The 21,913-nt window shown below is 42.2% G+C and overlaps 1 protein-coding gene across 1 annotated transcript; it reads right to left on the bottom strand.

Annotated features, from left to right (window-relative positions):
• Nucleotides 1–1,248: 1,248 nt before the first annotated feature.
• MEDAG (mesenteric estrogen dependent adipogenesis) lies at nucleotides 1,249–21,094 on the bottom strand. Its single transcript, XM_042460086.1, is given in 6 exon segments — nucleotides 1,249–3,752; nucleotides 4,510–4,795; nucleotides 8,303–8,353; nucleotides 8,355–8,415; nucleotides 9,297–9,416; nucleotides 20,666–21,094. Coding segments are annotated over 6 exon segments (930 nt in total). The 5' UTR covers nucleotides 20,974–21,094; the 3' UTR covers nucleotides 1,249–3,648.
• Between the last annotated feature and the right edge of the window lie 819 nt (nucleotides 21,095–21,913).

Below are 21,913 nucleotides of genomic sequence, written 5' to 3'. Positions count from 1 at the left end.
CCTGTTCCGATTTAATAATGTAGGTTTATTGGTTGAGGAGGGAGTTTCTGTGTTCTTTGGACAACCAGTTTCACTGCAAGTCATTCCTTCTTGCTAGCCAACCCTTAAGCACTATGGAGCCATGATCTCTAGGCAGTTTTGTGTCCTCTCCCACAGCTGTATGAATTGTTTACAGCTCCTACACAAACCTCACTACCCTTGCCTTTTCTTGGTCCTTGCGGGGAAGCCTAAGCAAATCAGCATTTGAGCTTAGTTACTCCCTAAAAGCAAAAATGGGATCCATGTGACCTTCCAGTTGTTGGATTGTACATCCCAGCAGGCGTGTAACATTGGTCTTAAAAGAATTGCATTGACTCCCATACAATTCCATTCTGAATACAAGGTGCTGATTATAACTTGCTCTAAACCAGTGGTTCCCAAACTGTGGCCTTTAAGAGATTTTGGACTTCAGCTCCTTAGAAGCCTCAGCCATGTTGGCCAATAGTCTGGGATTCTGGGAGCTGAAGTCCAAAACCCCTTAAAGAGCAGTTTAGGGACTACTGCTCTAAAGAGTTTGGGCTCTTGATACTTGAAAGAGCATCTCCTCCTGGCCTAAGGTCAGAGGTCTGCAGGAGTGCTTTGTGCCCCACCGGTGGGACACAATATATTGTGTGAGCATTGGAAAGGGCCGATTGTGTATTGCCCTTTCTAAGAGGCTTGATTAGTATGATGCTTACTTCATTTCAGTGTCAAGTTAAAACATGACATTTGATTAAACCATTTGAAGTCAAATGATTTTATCAATTATGTACACAGTTTTAACTTGTTTTAATAGATATCTGATGTATTTCTCAGGCTGTAAATTAGCTTTTTAATGTTTTACATTTTGATTTGATTTTACTGTGTACCAACCCCAGATTTTTCAATATGGGGTGAAATATATTTGTGTGTGTGTGTGTGTGTGTGTGAGAGAGAGAGAGAGAGAGAGAGAGAGAGAGAACATTCTGCAATGAACTTACCATAGATGTAGATTTTAATAACCCAATTTGGGAAAAGTAGCTTTTGTTGTTGCTTTTATTAAAGACACCTTAGCTTAGAAAGTCCTGCTGATTTGCCAGAAATCTTGTAATATGAATATATCTGCCTTGTACCCATCTCCAAACCTTATTATCAGTTCTTCCTCCAAAACCTCAATCAATTATTACATTAACCCGGCCTCTTATCTAGTATATGGAATGTACACACATTTGGGAGGAGGAAATGAAGACATCAGTTCAAAATCTCTCTTTATTGTGAAATAATGATACTCAAAGGCACTGAACAGAATCATATGTACAAAGAGGTTGACTAACATTTAAAGCATGTAGTATGATAATGGCAAAAGCCTGGGAGGGAACAATCTCACAGACCTCATTCATTCTAGTCATACAGAATTCCATTGCCGAAGCAATGCTAAAGTGGTGCTTTGCCAAAAAGGTCCCATACAACCTTAATATAGCTAAGGCCAGCATTTCCACGTAGATATATAAAAATGGTGTTCAAATATAAAGGCATACAGAATGGATAAACTATTCTCCATAAACAAAAAGCAAATAATATATCATGCCCACTTATGTTTGCCAAATGCAAATACGTGCCCAACAACCTCTCAAATAGCTTGCTTTATTGTAGAATTCCTACAATTTATGTATTTTTAGACTCAAAAGATTAACTTCCCAATCACGTATTCACTTATGTTTACAAGTTCATTTAGCATCTGATGTGAACAGTTATTTATTCCAGTTTACAGTCCTCATGCAGGCTGCCCATTTTGCTTCTGGAGGAAGGAACTGGTGAAGCTGTGTGCAGAAAACCTGCCTCATCCAAGAAAATAAAGTTAGCAAACATTCCCAAGAAGGGAACAGACAAGGGAATGTAATTTACTTGGTTTTTTTTTTAATTTTCAAGAGAAAAAGATGTTTTAAGTATTACATCTGAAAAAGACAGCTAGGAATCTCTCAGCCAGTTAACCATACACCAGTATGCTCTAGTCATGTCTATACAGCTACATGGTATACGGTGGTAAAACCATTAATGTCATTAATTATTTTGTATGGATGATGTGGGCTTTTCTGCTCTGTATGATATACAGGATCATGTAGCAGAGTGATAAAGTAATGAATGTATGTTAACTTTGACTGGAAAAAACATTCCTGTCTATTGCATTCAAAATAACCCTTTATGTGTACATGAATTTTGCCACCAACAAGCAGCTCAGAGCAACAGTTGAATTGGGCTCCATTTACTCTAATTTGTGAACACACTGAGAAGAATCTATGCTGTAACATCAGCTTTAAGGCACCTACGGCCCCTAGTTAAAGACTAGATGGAAGCTGCAAAAAATAATCCTGTGATTTCATTACCTCAATTGCAGAGGCAATGCATGTTATAATTCTGCAATTACTCAGAGTATACTCCATGTGACAACTCATTTTGTTATTAGTTTCTTCAGATATATAACCAGTTATTACCTTTAACTGTTATATCATTGTTTAAAAACCCTTTAAACCTTATCATATTTAGCATCTCTGTGTCATTCATATAAATTGTAGTACCAGCATTTTACAAGATACGCAATACTAAGGCTGCTGCCACACTGCAGAAATACAGCAGTTTCACACCACTTTAGCTTCCATGGCTCAATGCTATGAAATTCTGGGGTTTGTAGTTTATTGTGACACTAAAGCTCCCTAATGGGGAAGGCTAAATAGCTCACAAAATTAGAAATCCCAGAATCCCATAGCATTGAGTCATGACAGTTAAACTGGCATCAAACTATTTTATTTCCACAGTGTGGCAGCAATGCAAGACTTAGTGATCTCACTACTTATTACGTCAAAGAACGGAAGACAAAACTGCATTTAAAAATTTAACAGCAGATTCTTCCATTTAATTCCAGTAGATCTTACAGTACTTCAGAAGAAAACAAGTGAACAACTTAAGATGCAGATAGAGCAAGCTATGGAAAGATGTTTGTTTTCTCTTCAGCCACATAGTAAAATCTTTTCAAACCAAAGCAAAGCTATACATTAAGCATCAGTTGTCTGAATAACACATAAATGCACCTCAGGTCAAGTAGTGCATATGCTAGTTCTTCAAGTTCACACTTCTTGTTAAAAATCCTGCACTTACTTTAGTTTGTAATACTACCTGATCTACCTTTTGTGCATTAGAAGCAGTTTTGAAATCCTTTAGGCTTGGCACTGGACAGTGATATGCATTCTAAAAAGTATAAAAACAGCTTGCCAGTTATGGTCTCAGTCAGCTTTTAAAATCTGGGAGTTATTTCAACTCACTAGTACCGTAATATAGATTTAAAATCCTTCTATCTAGCTCTATGCTTAAGTCTAACAGCAATAGCAAGAAAGCTCTATGCTCCCAACAGTTCTTAATATGCTGAGTGAAGAACCAACACTGTAGGTAGCATTTCAAAAATCAGAAGGTTCTTCCTGAATCACAGAAACCAACTGGAATGCCAGAACATCCTGCACCTTGGGGCAAGATGCAGAACAGCAAACTTCCTTTCAGAAATTCTTAGCATTCTGCAATAAGGATGGTTCTACCATGGTACATCTTCTTTTCTTCTAACGTAGCTTCTCCAACTTAAGAAAACTCAGTTCCAATATGTAGTCAGTCCTCTGATTTTTGAACCCCTGAAAATGTCCAAACTGTTAAAGGAGATTCTGTCTCAGATGACTGTGGTGTCCAGTTGCCATTAAACACATCGTCTAAAGCTGCAAGACAATACAAAAAGAGAAGTTACTATATAAGGAGACATTCATGTGATCCTTGACTAAAAAGCCGGTAAATCTGAAATACTAGACCAAAATGGCATGAATATGTTCCTTAATAATTTGTTAACTCCTAAGAATCACAGTACTTATTAAAATATGTTTGACTTGGATGGTAACAACAGGAGTTTTGAAAATGCTTTTCCAAACAGGTCCTGTGGAGGTACAAGGGACATTGAGAAGCAGACGCTTCCCAGATGAACAGAGGCACGAGGCTGATGAGCAACATATATGATCAAAGGTTTAGATAACAAAACAGATTCCTGAAAGTGCGAGAAAGTGCTACCCTTAAGCACTTCAAGGGGACATATGAAGGGGTGAAAATGGCAAACAGAAAAGAGAAGCCTAAGATTGTCCATGGAGATTATATAGTCAGGCATGATGACAGCGGTATTGTCTAATTTTGAATACTGAAGGTCAGAGATAGGTAAAGCAGGAAAAAGTGATCAAATATGAAAGAGAGATTTAAGTTGGTTCTTGAATATTCAAAAGTCAAACAAGAGAAATACAAAAAATTGTGTTTTTATCTCCTGACAAATAATTGCTTTTGAACGCACACATTAAATTTTTATGAACTAGCACTTTTCTAGTATCCAACCTGGTAGCACCTCAATGAAAATGAAAGATCACAAGGAAACATCTGCTAATCCTGATCAAAATTCTAGCTTTGGAAAATAAAGTTGCTAAGTTACCAACTTACTTCTGGAGATAATGCTGAATTTTCTATCTGAAAAACTGTTGGAACGTAGATTTGGTTCACTCATTTTATCCAGAAACTTGGTTATAATGTCTTTCTTCTCTGGTTTGGTACTGGACAAGTTAAGAACTTTCCCGTTAATTGAAACTGTGCTTTTGCTCAACCCAAACCAATAAAAAAAATCAAACAAGGCATCAGATTTGAATTCAAAAGAGAAGCTCAGGCTTTCTTCATTGACAATATGTGTTCCTGAAGGAAAAAACTTCTTCACAACATCCCGGAAATCAAACTGTACAAAGAGAAAATTATATATATATATATATTAAGACACATAAACCAAAAGGATTATTTTCCTGTGCTTCCAGCTGTTAAATCTGGGAGAGTTTTATATCTCAAGAGTACTTCAACTACAGCTTTAAAACGCTAACTATGCTACTATTGATATACATGTGATTGTTTCCTGTCGTACTAGCTGGTTACTGCATACAATGTTTGATTGTGTGGCGTGGAAGAGATCCCTACCTTTAACATACATTGACTTTTAATATTGGTCTCAATGCCATGTGAATTAAAATCCTAGTAAGGGTAGAATTAGCTTGAAAAGTTACAAAATTTTGGAGCAACCTCATGTGGATTCCACGCTCCAAAAAGTCATAATCAGAGCCCAATAATCTACTTACTTGCCTGTGGTATAGTTTACAGAATGAAACAATGGATTTAAAGCAGCCTCTCAGAAGGACTTTAAGCAGCATTAGAGCCTTCTTATCTACCAGGTTTTATGATTGCAAGAATGTGAAATAATTACAAAAGTACCAAAAGCACCACTGCAAAGGTGAACAAAGTGTGACAAGTCTAATGAATTGAAAAGAATAAAGATATAATGGATAGAACAATACAATGTATGCAGTAACCAACCACAGTTGGTCTTCCACATTTGCAGCTTTGACTTTTACAGCTTTGATTATTTGCAGTTTTGATTAATATGTTCTCCCTAGGAATCTCTAGGTCCTCCAGCACAACTCTGCCAGAAGTTGACCACAAAGTTGTCCGTTCCTAGAGAAAACACTTCTCTAGGCATTTGTAAGTCCCCTAGCATGATTATATGCTCAACTTTTGGCAGATGTTGACCACAGAATTACCCTGGAGGATCTGGAGATTTCTAGAGAGGTGTTTTTCCACATTCTTCACCTCAACCCCAGCGAATGCGGAAAGACCACTGCAGTACAACAGGAAACAATCACACATATATCAGTAACATGTATAGAAGGCATATGAGATAAACAGGGCATTAACCACAATTGCGTACACATGATAGAGGTATGTGGCTTGATTTAAGCTCCAAATAACTACATATAAGTAACAAAGTACCTGGCTAGACTGAAATTCACAAGTAACAGTCACATGTACTCAACAGCATGTATGAAAGGCAAGTAAACTAACCTGAGCATTAACCACAACAGCATCTAAATCACATATATAATACACGTGTGTGGATTGACTCAAGATCCAGACAACTGCATATGACTTTTATTTATATGTAATTGTTTGGAGCTTAAGTCAAGCCACATACCTCTATCATATGTATGCAACTGTGGTAAATGTTGCATTTATCTCACATGCTTCTATACCTGCTACTGATATACATGTGATTGTTTCCTGTCGTAGTAGTTGGTTACTGCATACATTGTTTTGTCCTATCCATTGTATCTTTATTCTTGTCAATATATCATTTTCAATTAATTAGACTTGTCTGCTTTTGGCACTTTTGTAATTGTTTCCATTTTATACTGCAGCCTCCCCTTTTTCCATTTACAAAATGTGAGAGAACGCTCTGTCCCTGAGACATTCATAAGCAACCAGGAATTTAGCTAAAAGCCACTTAGAAGCAAAATCCATCCAGTGTCTTATTCTTATCCCAAAGCAATAACAGACCCTCTGCCTTGCTATGTTTTATGCTTCTAAAACTGGACTCAGATCACAACCAGCATATATACCTTCAGGTACACTACTGAAGTTATGTTACTTGTTTTCATAATAGATTTATTAAAGATAACTATGGCGGGTTACAGACCGCCATTTCGGACGTCCTCAGGACATCAGGACATCCCAGTTTCTAGACGCCCCTACTCCTATTACGGACAGAGTCTGTAACAAATGGCAGCGGCCGTTCCACACAGCCGCCGTCATTTTGACGTAGCGGACACTGTGCGTCTGCACGTCGTGCAGTGGAAGTGATGCCGCGAGTGCGCGACTAGCACCTCGCGGTGTCTCTTCCGGGCTGCAAGAAAGAGCGCGATTTTCACGCTCCTTCTTGGCAGCGTCCAGGAACCGTGCCGTTTGGCTGCTGCAGTTCCCGGATGTTGCAACCGGCGGCGGCAGCAGACCGCCGCTTCTCGGCAGTCTGTAACGCACCTATATATATTAAAAAATCAGAATCAAGGCTACCCTTATCTGAAATCCAAAATCTGAAACTTTTTAAGCTCATGATGCTTTGAGGCTTCAATTTTGCCTTTCTGATTTTGGATTTTTGAATACAGAAGTAGCATAGTACATCCTATAGTTGCAAGGGTGGCAGGAAATGTGTGGCTGGTGAGAGATGTGTCTGGAAAAAGATGCGATGATTTGTGAAATGGAGGGATATGTGGATTCACCAGCCGCATTTCTGCTGTTTCACAGGCCGGTTACCGACCGGCACTTTAGTGCATGACGAGCACGCCCTAGGGTTACAAAAGGGCGGTGCTTCCGCACCACCCTAACCCTAGTGCGTGCTCGTCACGCACTAAACGACGTGTGGCCCTTCCATATGGCCGCCGCCATGAGGACGTCACGGCCGCGCCGCCTTTAGACAGGGCGGCGCGGACCTGACGTCCTCAATCTGCAGCCGGGTGCCTAGGGGCCCTTTCCGCGGACCAGGAAGGAGCTCGTTTCGGAGCTCCTTCCTGGTCTGCGGCGCGCTTTGCTTTGCTGGGCGCAGAGCCTTGACGGCTGCGCCCAGCGAAGCAAGGGAGAAGGGGCCAAGCGGCCCCTTTCTCCCCCTCCTCACCGCTGCGGGTGTCCTTGGGCTTGAGCCCCAAGGACACCCCTTTTCAGGGTGCGGGGAAGCGGCGTTTTGCTGCTTCCCGCAGCCTGAAAAGCGGCGGATCGGGGCTCAGCGGCTGCCGTTCTGCAGCTCAGGCCCGATCCAGCGGGGAAGGGGCGGGTGCAGCCCGCCTCAAAGAGGCGGTCTGTAACCCGCCCAGTCCTGCATGTCTCACCAGCTAGCGATACAGTACACATACCTACTCGCCACTTACATTCCACCATATGAAAAAATCCCAACTCCCACACACTTCTAGTCCCAAGCATTTTGGATAAAGGATACTCAACCTGTACAAATGTTAGCATAAGACTGGCAATGCTGAGGACGTTCAGCAAAATTATCCTGGAATAGAATTCTAACTTGAGAAGGCAGATATTTCTCCAAAACGTCATTAAACAATTCCACTTCCCTAATATGAATGGACCCCTAATTAGTCTGTCAATACTACAAGGTCCAGAAGCAAGTCAAACAACAGTGGTGGTGTGTGTGCTTCTGATCATTTTTACTTTAAAAAACCCAAAATATTTCTGTTTTCTGTTAACAAAATAAAGTTTAAATGCTAAGAAAGTAAAGTAAGAAGTTTAAAGGCCAATAAGGTAATAACTAGCTAAACTAGGCACACTTGTAAAACAACAGCAAGGCCACCTAAACTTCCTCTGAATTTTCCTTCGATACTGGCCTTTGTCTCAAACCGACTCAAAGCTCTAAATGCCTCACCTGAAGTTTATAGCTTTCCCCGATCACAGATGATATTACGTTGTTCATTCCCATTTTCAATCTGTCTTCTCATCTTTGGATGCCGGGTGTTCACAAGCAAGGCGTGGTCTTTTCTCATGAGGATTGGAAATCGATATTGCACTACAGCTTCATTTACGCTTGTGGGCTACTGCATATTACGGAGTTATCCCTGATGTTATGCACCTGTTTAACATTTGGGGTCCCTGTAGATAGGCACTTTTATGGGCCTTTTCTCCCCCGCCCATGTAGTCCAACACAGGTGTCTTACATTCTCACATGTTACCAATACATCACCGGTGCATGTGGTATGTTCATAATTTCATAACATGCAAAATATCCCTCACGCGTAACATTTGATAATCTATAACTGGTGTTGTCATTAGTGATAAAAAAAATGGAGCCCTGGTGGCGCAGTGGTTAATGCCTGTACTGCACCATTCACTCAAACCACAAGGTTGCGAGTTCAACACCAGGCAAAAGGGCCCAAGCTCGACTCAGGCTTGCATCCTTCCGAGGTCGCTAAAATGATACCCAGACTGTTGGGGCAAATTAGCTTATTTCTAATTAGCTTACTTGCTGTTTACCGTTATGATCTTTGGAATAGCGTTATCTAAATAAAACCAAATTATTATTATTATTATTATTATTATTATATTGTAGTCTGTCGAGAAGCAATATAGTGTAGTGGTTGAGCATTGGACTATGACGGAGATCAGGTTTCAAATGCTGACTTGGCCCATGAAAGCCAAAGTAAGTCACATTCTCTCAGCCTCAGATGGCAATGGGCAAACCCCATCTGAAGAAATTTGCCAAGAAACCTGTGATAGGTTTCACTTAGGGTTGTCCTAAACCAGAAACAACTTGAAGGCACACCAGAATAGCACAACAAGTTTATCAGTATCGCATAACAAGGATCTATGTAATTCTTTTGCCACCGAAGCATCCTACATACAGATTTTAAGGACAGTTTTACTCACACATACCTTTTGAAGAACTGTATTTTGTTTTGACATTAACAAAGATAGCAACGGTCGACCCCCCATATAGCCTCTCGTAGTTTTTATAGTCGTAATGGGTGTTAAGTTCCACGTACCTGTTCAAGAGATGAAAAGTTGCTCATTAGAGATTGAATGTAAGTAAAACAAAAATCAGACACACCGTTTTAATCTGTAATCAGCCTTAAAAGCAAACTGTGCAAGAAAATAAAGAAATTAACGTAGAACCATTTTTCTTTAATGGATCCACAATGGGGGCCAGAAGCTTGGGGAAATGAGACAGAGAGAGACACAGAGAGAGAAATTTCATAACCTTCTCAAAGAAGTTGAAACTAAATTTTGTTCCCAGTTCCCCCCCCCCCCGCTTTTTTTTTTACTACTGCTGTCAAAAGGAATATGAAGAATGTGAATTCATCTCATGTCCCTCATTAGACTTTTACAAAACAACTCAAAAATATCAAATCTAGACCCTATGGCATAAAGAAACTAGATTACTCTGTGCCTCCTCCATACCAGGTTTAGAGTTCTTTTCATTCTTTCTTTCTTTGCTTGGAAATAAGTGGATTTAGCTGGACATCCTCCAAATGGAATTAGCTTTATCTGTTTAAGCGAGTATGAAATCAAGACCATATTGGCTTATTGAAGTTCAGTCAAGCTATTTTCTTCTGAGTACACAATCAGCATAACAGGTATGACCACATCTCCTGTTTTGAATGCTATTTTTTCAGCGTAGCAATTTTTACGAAGAAAAAAGCACCATAAAATAATGACTACTATTGTGGTTCTAGATGTGTCACATTTCTAAAACAATATATTCTAGTTTTAAGTTTTCTCTTCTACTGGGAGATAATTTAAATTTGAATTTAATCAAGTTACAACGTCTTCAAAGCCTCTTACTTTGGCACTGGCCCATGAGTAATGCGAGCAACTCAAACCAACGGGGAGCACCAGGTCTTACAGTTTCTCCCGATATGATCCTGTGCCAGTGCTCTCTCATGGTCCCACACACAACAATCCAGTTTCATGTCAGCACAGTTTTTGCATCACCTAATTTATAACTCGCCAACTAGTTGCTAGTTATTGGCTGAGGTATTTTATCTTCACAGGCTGAAAAGAAGCAACCCCACTTCAACCTGATTCCAACTGATGTCTACTTGGGAAGGCCTCCTGTCTGTTCTTTCTTTGTGAGTTGCCCTTCTGGGAACTCGAACTGGTTTTCTAAAATTCACAAAGCCCTAAAAAGCAGCAAAAACTCAGGGCTGATTTCAGTCCTGAATCAATGTTCCTGATTCAAGGCCACCTGAATAAGATGCTGTTTACTTACTATTGAGTTACTCATCCATTGGGAACTAGAAACTAGATTTAGGATCCTTCTCTTTATAAAAGCTAAAAAAGGGGCCTGATTCCAACTGATAGTTCTGCCTAGAGAAGACCTCCTTTACTTAGTGCTGAGTTACCCATTCAATGGGAACTAGAAATTGATTTAGTTTTTTTGTGTGTGTGCTAAGGTAATATTATTATAATTCCAACAATTGACTTTCCTCAAGGCACAAGGCAGCACACATGAGTGTCCTCTTCAATTTATCCTTACAGCAGCTCTGTGAGGTAAGTCAAACTGAGGAAATAACTGGCTCAAAAGTCACCCAGTGACATGGAAATTAGTCCCCGACCACCTCTTGAGGGGAGAGACGAGGCCTGGCCTGGAAAGACTAAGAGCCCTCCCCCGACCACATCTTGAGGGGGGAGAGACGGCTGGCCTGGAAAGCTAAGAGCCCTCCCCCCGACCACCATCTTGAGGGGAGGACGAGGCCTGGCCTGGAAAGACTAGAGCCCTCCCCCCGACCACCATCTGAGGGGGAGAGACGAGGCCTGGCCTGGAAAGATAGAGCCCTCCCCCCGACCACCATCTTAGGAGGGAGAGACGAGGCCTGGCCTGGAAAGACTAAGAGCCCTCCCCCGACCCCCATTGTGAGGGGAGAGAGGCCTTGGGCCATTTTTGTATGGTATGCAATTTTTACTGTATACCGCTGTTGGCATGTGGAATAGCGGGTTTTGTATAAATAAAACTTCTTATTCTATATGTATCTATTATTATTAGATATTATATAGATTACCAAGTGAGCTTCACAGATGATTTGAACCTGCCTTCACAGTCTAAGTCCAACATCTAACTACTGCCACAACACTGGCTCCCTTTTTGCATTATCTGTAAAGTATATTGACCAATCTTTGCATTAAGAAGCAGAAATCAAGTGAAGGCTTATTAAAAGAAAATGCCCAGTTTCCATCAGATCAATTTAAATTTCAATCTGCTGGTTCAGTGTTAATTCAAGTTAATATGTAAGCCAGTTTAGGGAAGACCCATTGCAATTCCCTTTCATGAAAGTGGTAGTTATAGGCACAATTTTTATTAATCCCCTAAACTGGAATAAAGATCGGAGACCACATTCATTTCCTTTAGGGTTTTAAAGACTCCTTAAATGTGCTTAACTCTACAATGATTGTGTTGGTGTTTTGATTTTGTTTGTAAAATCTATTTCTCTTTTTTTTTTTTATTAACTGTTCCTGGCAGAACTGATTTGTTGATATGGATCACATGCAAAATCTCTGCATTTTGGCATCTCCTTGGGTGTGTGGATTCTGTGGACTGTTACATGAGTGTTATGATGGTGCCACTTCAGAATGACCATTTGCCACACTGCACTAGGGATTTGCTGTTCAAAACAAGACAGGTCAGACTGAGTTGATGATCTAATCTTTCATTACAAAAAAAATCCATACATTTATTTGTACTGGATAACCAAAAAATCCTGCAGCCATGCTACAGTAATGGGAATATAATCCAGCACCAGCTGCGCAGCAATTCATATTTAGAAATGCTGGTATACAGCAAACACTTAAGTACTTTTTCGCATCCCGACAAGGGTTGCCATATCCCGCCTGGGGCGGGACTTTCCCAGTTTGGGCGGGGCCCACATGGTCCACACCCCAGTTTAGCCCCTCCCACGGGACCTCCCCCCCAGCAAGGCCCTCTGGCGGCCAGCTCCACCCCTCCCCATGCTGTGTGCCACCCTCCCTGCCTGGCTTAGCCTAGAGAGCAGGTCTTCAAGACATCTGCCACTCAGAGCTATTGCCAGCCCACCCATTGGTATATATACCCTGCAAGAGGCCTTACTTTCCAGGTTACAGTGAGAAAAAGAAAAAAGGCCATATAAATCGTTTCATGTTTCACTGTGAGTCTAAATGTGCCTCATCTTTAAATGTAAACCGCGTCAGTATTGTTGTACTTCTTTATCACAGGGATCGTTTTTTGTGGCCCTAAACACCTTTACTTGTACATATGCAAATTTCTCCCAGAAGCTGACCAAGGGAAGAAAGAAGCAATCCAGCCCTCCTCCCCTTGGGTTGGTTTTCAATGGTTGTGGAAGGAAGGAGATTTTGCCTTGCTTGTAAATGGAAGGGCTTTAGGGTAGCACAAAAGGCTGAGAAAATGTTTGACCCCCCCTTAAACATCCCTGGCTCAGTGCTATAGGATTCTGGGAATTGTCGTTTCTTGTTGAACCCAGAGCTCTTTTGACAAAAGGAAGCTGAATGGTCCACAGAGGAGGCATTGCCTGGGGGCAGAGATTCTTGCCAGCAGTCTTCGGTGGGGGAAGAGAGTGAGGCTGATGGTCCTGGCCACTTCCCTTGGCTCCCTCCCTCTCCTCCTCCTCTCCTCTTCAGAAGCTCATTCACACTCCCTGGCTTCTCTCCCCCCCCCCTCTGCACTTTGAGACCCCTTTAACTGCCAAAGCTCAATGCTCTGGAATTCTGGTGTGTCTGTGAGGCATTTGGCCTTCTCTGTCAGAGAGCTCTGGTGCCACAATAAAACTACAATGTCCCAGGATTCCATAGCACTGAGCCCTGGCAGTCAAAGCAGTGTGTTTTGGACCACCGAGATTCCTCCAAATGAATCCAGTCCCTAGCTTTTATATCTCTCCACACACACTGCAGGAATAATAACCCACTTTGAGACTGTTTAACTCAGTGCTAGGGAAACCCTGGGAATGCTAGTGTTTGGGAGACATTGAGACTTCTCTGTCAGTGATGGCTCTGAGGCCACAATACGACTACAATTCCCAGGATTCCCCAGCACTGAGCAGTCTCAAACTGGACCCTTCCTCAGTGTGGATGCACCTGGGGCGGAATTCTGGGCACTGCAGTTCAAACTACGTTTGGCAGGGTTATGGGACTCCCTGTCCAGGATAGCTCTCGGGGCCACATGTACTACAATTCCCAGCATTCCCAGCACTAACCCAGGACAGTATTGTCACTCTTCAAACTGGATTATTTCCTCAGTGTGGATGCAGCTTTGGTGAGGGAACGCCTGGGCATTTCAGTCCAGCATTGTTTTATTTCTGCATGGCATTTTGGATTATTAGAGACAAGGTGACCAGGCATCCTCCTCCTTTTCCAGGACATGTCCTCTTCTGTCACATTTCAAATGTCCTCCATTTTGTCATGGCTCTAAAAAGCATGGATTTATAATTACATGGGTGTTTTTAGCTTTTATTTTTGGCCATGTCCTACATTTTTTTCCTTGGGTTGCCCTACATTTTGGGGGTGAGGGCATTGGTCACCTTGGTCAGAGAGCTTTCCAGGGGTTTAACTGCCATTCTGATGTGGTGCTGGAACAAAACCCACCATTCCCAGAATCCCATAGCATTCAGCCAAGGACCAGTTTAAGTGGTCTCAACCAGATTACAGTGGTGCCTCGGGTACGAAATAATTCGTTCCGCGGCCGCTTTCGTAACCCGAAAAAGCCTTCGTAAGCTGAAAACCCATAGGCGCTAATGGGAAAAGCCGCGATTTCGTTGTGAAATAGCGCCGAAAAGCACCAAAAAATTTTTCGTAACCCGGAAAACATCGTAAGCCGGAACAATTATTTCCTATGGGATTTTTTTCGTTTATCCCGGAAATTTCGTAACCTGGGTATTTCGTTTATCCCGAGGAACCACTGTATTTCTCCAGTGTTATGCAGCCCAGCCTTTTGCCTCTCTTATGCCTGAGATTCAAAGCCCAGCCTTGGCACCACAAGAAACTACAAATCCCAGGATTCCATAGGATGGAGTGATGAGAGTGAAAGCAGTGTGGCAGCACGCCTAAGTGTGCTTATGCAGTTCTTAACATGGTGCCACTCTTGACTACCGAGTCTCACACAGACTTTTTTTGTTAACAACTTTAACCCATTAACTCCATTTCATGTCTCCTTTATTTAGGGGGAGGAATACAGACAAACAAGTCACAATGAAGGAAAACCAAAGTCCCTTGCCCAAGGGTTTGGTTGTGGAATAAGCCTCTGAAATATGCAAGAGGCAAGTTAAATAAAGCCATGTTCAATGCTCAAATTGCTGTTTGGAATGAGGGAGAGGGGATGGCCAAAGGGAAGTACATTTCCGTGATCTGTCTATGAATATGTCCAATGTCCTCCATTTTGTATCATGCCTAAGAAACATGCATTTATATACATTCAAAAAAGCCTCATTTTTTGAGTGTCCTCCATTTTAAAATGTGTCCTACATTTGAAAATGTTGTCCTGCATTTGTCCTACATTTGTTCCGGTTTGGAGGTCCTCACTTATGGCAACCCTAATCCCGACCCACTAAATATAAAAACAACGTTCAGTAAGTAATCATTGTCATTTGGAAACTTCCTGAAAAATATTACAGTACAAGCCAACTGGCAGGTCTAAGCCTTGCAATCATTTTGTTTAATGACCTGGTGTAAAAGCTTCAGTAGTGTTTACAAAGAGTCATGTTCAATTTGTTTAACAATAACTGGCTTATCAGGGTTTTAGATAATTATGTCTTCAAACAGCCTGTAATGAGATGCTAATAGAATTAAATAAAGGCTACGAAACAAACATTATTCACACATAATTAGTCAGTTAAGACCCCAAGACAAGTATAACATGGTATTCCTCCAACACACATGTTATTTTTAAGACTTCTGGAAGCCTCATTTACCCAATTTCACACTACATAAGCTTCTATCTTATACTTGCTCAGCATTTAGAGGAATATATCCACTTAGTGGCTGAATGTACTACACAGGCTCACACTAGTATTGCTACTACAGTTTAAAACTAAAATCACTAATTTCTAGCAAACACACCAGCAGTAGGACAGAAAATCCAGATTTGTTTTCTACGTAGCACTACTAATATGGTATGTAGTTGGACATGTGAGGGTGGCAATACAAGATGCCAAGCAGACAGGGGGAAAGTTGGATGGATGGTACTATAAACAACCCTCCACTGAGTCAGTATTCTGGCTAGACCAGTCATACCATTTATCCAATGAAGGTGATTAATTTGCAGTGAGCTAGACATATAAATTACCCATACAAAGGTATACCACCATAAATTGCAACTGCAAGGCACTAGAACCCCCAACTGCTTTTGAAATGCCATCAAGGAAGAAAGGTTCTGTAAATTTCCAACACTTGAAAATCATTAACACCAATAACAAGCAAGCATTTCTAACCTGTTTTGTTTTAGTTAATGTCCTCTCAGTATGTAGTTTACCTATTTTATACATACTACTAAAACACACCACTACACACACACACGTGCACACTTGTAACCTGTGTTCTAGTGAACAAGTAGTTCAAGTCTCTATTTGGAGTTATTAAAGAGGATATGACACTGTTTCTTTGGTGTTAGTATGGATGCATGCATTTAAGTCCAAGCATTTTCCATCTATGTCACTTCATAGTTGCACTGCAATAACTCTCTTTTTCACCCATTTCTACCTCCAATTCTTACATGCACTAACGTAAATACAGTTGGTCCTCCCACTTGCAGCTTGGATTATTCACAAATTAAATTGGCAAACATCAGCCCGAAATCCATGCTGGAGGACCTAGAGCTTCCTAGAGTGCACTTCTCTAGGCATTGGTAGGTCTCTCCAGCAAAATTCTATGGTCAAACCGTAGAGTTCTGCTGAGGGAACCAGAGATTCTTAGGAGGGGTTCCCTCGGCTAAAAAAAAAAAGTGTTTTTGTTATTTGTGTTTTTTCCACTTTCACTGAGGTCCTGTGCCCTAACCCCAGTAAGTGGCGGAAAGCCACTTATAATGATGCAAAAGCGGAGGGACACTTCAAATATTTGGAAGCATTATTGTACACCAGCCTGCAAAAACAGTGGAGGTTCAGGATGAGGGAGGGCTGTAGAGTTTGCAGTCCAGCACATCTAGAAGGCTCCAGTTGAGGAAACTCAGCGTAGAATTCCAGTGTAGGCTATCTATAGCAGCTCTTCATTTTCTATAAGAATAAACTTTTCCATGTATCCTAATAGTCATTTATGTAAATACAAGTTGGTCCTCCACATTTGCAGCTTTGATATCTCAGTAGTACTGCGCGATGGAAACAGATGGAGGGCTCCAACATTCAGAGAAAAAAACCCACTTCTGGATTCATTTATTCCCTATCCATATTGTATATCAGGAGTAATGAAACTTTTGGTCCTCCTGATAATTTGGCCTTCATCTGCCATAACCCCTTGCCAATAGCCATGCTTACTAGGGCTTCTGAGAACGGAAATAAAAAACATCTACAGGTTTGCCACCCCTTCTCTATATACTAGACTGATTATCCCTTATCTGAAATACTTGGGACCAGAAATGTTTTGGAGCTTGGAATATTTCCATATACTGTACTTAATGAGATATTGTGGAGTCGGACAGGGGAACCAAGTCTAAACATGAAATTCATATACACCTATACATATAGTCTGAAAGTAATTTTATACAGTATTTTCAAATAAGTGTTGCATGAAACAAGTTTGCGTACACTGAACCATCAGAAAGCAAATGTGTCATTATTCCAGCCACCCATTTTGGATTTTGGAGGATTTCAGATTTTTGGATAAGGGATATTAAGCCTCTACCATTAAGCTGGGTGGACAAACTGGGATGCAAGGACCAAGCGCAGCTCCCAAAGCTGCTTTTACAGTATCTCTCTCCTTTGCCTGCCCTGTTTCCTGGAAACAAAAATGAGTGATTTGAATTTCCAGGAAGCCTCTAGGAGTGGCAAATCACCTTTTAAATATTTTTGGGGGCACATTTGGCATTTTTCTAGTTGTGCTATTTGTGTGCTCCTAACATTAGCTACTCCAGAGCCTGAGACAGAGAACTACCATATCCTCCCACTTTTCAAAGCCAGAATTTGGACTTCTGGTTTCCTATTTTTAGGGGGTTTACACTTTTTGCAATCTGTGTGCTCACCACCACCATAAAGGGTCCTGTGATAGAAAACTGTCTAAAATTGCTGGAAATCAAGCATTATATTTTACAATCATCATGACAATCCAAAGAGATGTGATACCAAATGAATTAAGAGGGAAGAGGAAAAGTATGGACATTTCAAGAAGGTCAGTGACTTTTTAAAAAATAAAACTTTTTTAATACTCAGGGTAACCTGTCCTTTAATCCTTATCTGACCAGAGTAATTGCTTAAATGGTGATTCCTATATTTGGCACAAATGTGCACACATATATGTATGTGTATTAGTGACAAGGAGTTTTCACTATGGCAATATTATTGTTGTATGTCCTCGTTACCACAGTTACTGAACAAGAGTTATACCCTTTCAAAAGTCCAAAGTGCGATTTAAAAGCCAAGGTTCAATTCCCCACTCGGCTGTGGAAACCCATTGGGTAATCTTGGGTAAGTCACACACACCAGAAATTCCCACTACAGGTGGTGCCTTAGGGTTACCATAAGTCAGAAATGATTTCAAGGCAAACCACCACCTCAGTGTATTATCATATGACATGTTCTTGGTCCTTGTTGACAATCACCCCCAATTCAGCCGAAGAAAGAAAAGTTGGTTTCCCAACTTTTTGCCATGCCTTTCCCATCCCCAGATAGTTTCAAGGAGGTCCTCGACCAAAAGTGGTGCAGGTACAAAGAGGCTAATGTTCCACTTAGGGTGGGGTTAACTGTTAAAACATAGGGCAAATACAAACTTGCATTTTTATTTTTTAGTGGCCACATTGGCTGGGGCATTCTGAGCTATGTCCACTAACTTTTCCACTCTGTTGCCAAAAGTTGCCTCATTCAGAACAGGTCCTGGGTATTTAGACACCTTGCTTCTTTTTCTCTCCTGTCAACTCCATCAAAAATTCCAATTATTTCTTTAAATTCATAATCACTTTGAACACACCGACAGAAAGGTTATTAAGAAGGAAGGAAGGAAGCTGAAAATAACAATAAATATTTTCCTATGGGCTGAAAATCTTGACCTAACCAGAAAAAGAAGCAAGGTGTCTAAATACCCAGGACCTCTAGTTATTTTGTGTGCTCCTAACACTGGCTACTCCAGTTTGAGACATACAACTAGCATAACAAAGACAGAGACACAACCTCACAGCAATTCAAGATGACTTCTTCCTAGAGCTTTGACCACTGAAGAAACCCATGACCAGCTTGGCAAGCCCCCAAAGTAACTCTTCTGAGCTCTTGTCCCTCCTCATACTTTTCCAGCTTTTGCACTTCAGTCAAACCAAATCTTTTAAAATTTAACCAGGAGCTTTCCTGGTGTTTAGCACAGACTGCCTCCAAGCCCAAACAAACATTAGGTACTTGGTGGTACATTCACAACTAGTATTTCTGCTATTTTGTGCTAGTGCTGCAGAATATGTGCATATCCTTGCTAGACAGGAGCAAAAAAATTAGTCCATTGGCAGCCAATCAGTGCACTTTTCAGGTTTGCCATCCATTCCCTGTTTTCCCCTTCAACACACATTTGTTTTACTCTGAGGAGCTAAACTTTTTCGACCTCTGATTTTGCAGAGAATTTGCCTCCCCCTCCTGTGAGAGATAAGAACCCCATGAATACGTGCGCATGCACACCAAACAAAGGCACATGAAGAAAGTATGGAAAAGAGGAGACCTTTAAAGGAAAGCTTTTATTCTAAGCAAACATTCTTATGTTAAAAGGCATAGCAGTGTTAGTCTGGAAAACCAGTACCATATACACTTGACTATAAGTCGACCTCATGTATAAGTTGAGGCTAGGTTTGGGGGCCAAAATAGACTTATACATGAGTATATATAGTACGTTAAGGGATCTTGCAGTGCCTTTGAGACTAAGGGGCGAAACAGACTGCCCAAAGGGGCAGCTTAAAGCCACCCCTTCCAAAGGAGGATTGCTGTGTCCATAATCCACCTTGAAGCTGATCCTTTTTGGCCAGCAAAAAGCCAGCTTTTCCGGCCCTGGGGCAGCTTCCCAGCGTCCAGCAGCATGTGCCGGAGCACCCAGACGTGTGGGCAGCCAGGCGGCTTCCAGGTGGCTTGAGGGCATGCATGGTCTGCACATCATACTCCCAAGCCAGCTTTTTAGGCCAGTCTGTTTCCAGCCAAAATGAAATTCAGTGATTTGTCGTTTGTTTGGCACCCAGAACTTTCTGACAAACAAAACTAAATGTCTCACAAAATAACAATTTCCAGAATTCCATAGCATTGGTAGATGGCTGCCAAAGTGGTGTCAAACTGGGTTATTTCTGCAGTGTAGGTGCAGCCCCTCCTCTGTCTTTCTCTCTCTCTCTCTCTGGCTGCATCTGCACTGCAGAAATGATCTGGTTGGAAACCACTTTAACTGCCGTGACTCAATGCTGACAAAGAAGGCTGAATGTCTCACAAAAGCGCAATCCCATAGCACTGAGCCATGGCAGTTAAAGCAGTGCAACAATAGTTTTGTGAGACACTTAGCCTTCCCTGTCAGAGAGATCTGGTGCCACAACAAACTAACAAACTACAATCACCAGAATCCCACAGCACTGAGCCATAGGCAGTTAAAGCGGTGTCAAAACAGATCATTTCTGCAATGCAAATGCATGCTTTCTCTCTCTTTCTGTCTTTCTAGCTGCATCCACACTGCAGGAATAACCCAGTTTGACACCACTTTAACTGCCATGGCTCCATGCTATCAAATTCTGGAAATGCTGTCAGTATGGAGCCAGGGCAGTTCAAGCAGCGCCAACCAAACCCATTATTTCTGCAGTGCGGATGCAGCACCCCTCTCTCTCTCTCTCTCTCTCTCTGGCTGCATCCACACTGCAGAAATAATCCCGTCTGATACGCCTTTGACTGCCCTGGCTCCATGCTATGGAATTCTGGGAACTGTAGCTCTGTGAGCCATTTAGCCTTCTCTGTCAGAGAGCTCTGGCGCCGCAATACATTGCAATCTCCAGGACTCCAAAGCGGTGTCAAAGCGGGTTATTTCTGCAGTGTGGATGCATCCTTCCCTCTCTCTCTCTCTCTCTCTTTTGGAAGGATAGGATGGAGGAGGGGGAAAGACCCTTTACCTCTTGAAGTACCCTTTCAGCCTGCACTCTTCCTGGCCGTCGAGGCGGAGGAAGCCATCGCTGATGACGGTGAAGCCCCCTCCTCCTGCTCCCGCTGCTTCGGAGGGGCTGAGGAGGAGGAGGGCGAGGGGGGCGTCGTGCTCCCCGTGCTGGAGCCGAAGGGCGCGGGGCTGGAGGGCCAGGAGCTGGCGGAGGGGGAGGACCGCCATCTCACAGTTGCACGTCCTCAGGCCCTGCAGCTCCCCCGAGGAGACCGAGGCCAGGCTGGGGCGCAGCAAGCCTCCCCACGCCGCCGCCGCCGCCGCCATTGTGGAAGGAAGGGAAAGGGAGCTGGCTCTGAGGGAACTGAGGGAAAGGGAGGCCGGCCCAGGAGAAAAAGAAAGGAGCTCAGGCGGAGCTCCTCCTCTGAAAAGGAGGAGGAGGAGGAGGAGGTTGTGATACTCGTGTTGTTGTTGTTGTTGCTGCTGCTGTTGTGTGGCATCAAGTCCCTTCAGACTCATAGCCACCCTGAGGCGGTGAAACAGAAGAGTTGGAAGAGAGCCCAAGGCAAGGGCCATCCAGGAAAAAGGGGAGGAACAAATGCACCTGAGGAAGTAGCCTTCCTTTCCAGGCACAGAGGCTAGTTTCTTCACAAACACACATCATTAAAACTGGGCTTGCCACTTCATTTCCATACACAAAGGATTTTGGATTTGAATTGACAGTCTCACACACCAATGGCACACACACACATATATATATATCTGTTTTTGACTTCCACTCCACCAAATGCATCTGAGGAAGTAGACTTTAGCCTATAAAAGCTTATGCTGCCAACTTCTTCCTTTCAAGTTAGTCTCAAATGTGCTACAAGATCTCTCTGCACACTGATTCTGCAGACTAACACGGCTAGATCTTTAAACTGAAGCTGCCCTACTTTGGCTACATGATGAAGAAAAACGAATCATTGGAAAAGGCATTGGCGCTAGGAAAGGTGGAAGGCAGTAGAAAGAGAGGAAGAACACATGCCAGATGGTCAGACTCAGCCAGGGAGGACATGGGCCTGGGCTTGTGTTTGAGGATGGGGTTCTTAGAGATATCTCATCCACAGGATTGCTGTGAATCCAGGTTGACAGCAACAAAAGAGCACTGGTGTGGTGATAAGATGGAGGTTATAAAAGAATGTGGCCTCACCCTTACTATCGGAGACATAACCCCTCAGGTCAGGCCCCACTGGGAATTCTGTGTCCACTTCTGGGCACCACAATT

Source organism: Sceloporus undulatus, chromosome 3 (genome assembly GCF_019175285.1).
Source record: "Sceloporus undulatus isolate JIND9_A2432 ecotype Alabama chromosome 3, SceUnd_v1.1, whole genome shotgun sequence".
In the NCBI taxonomy this organism is placed as follows: domain Eukaryota; kingdom Metazoa; phylum Chordata; class Lepidosauria; order Squamata; family Phrynosomatidae; genus Sceloporus; species Sceloporus undulatus.
This window is presented reverse-complemented; position numbering and strand designations above follow the sequence as displayed.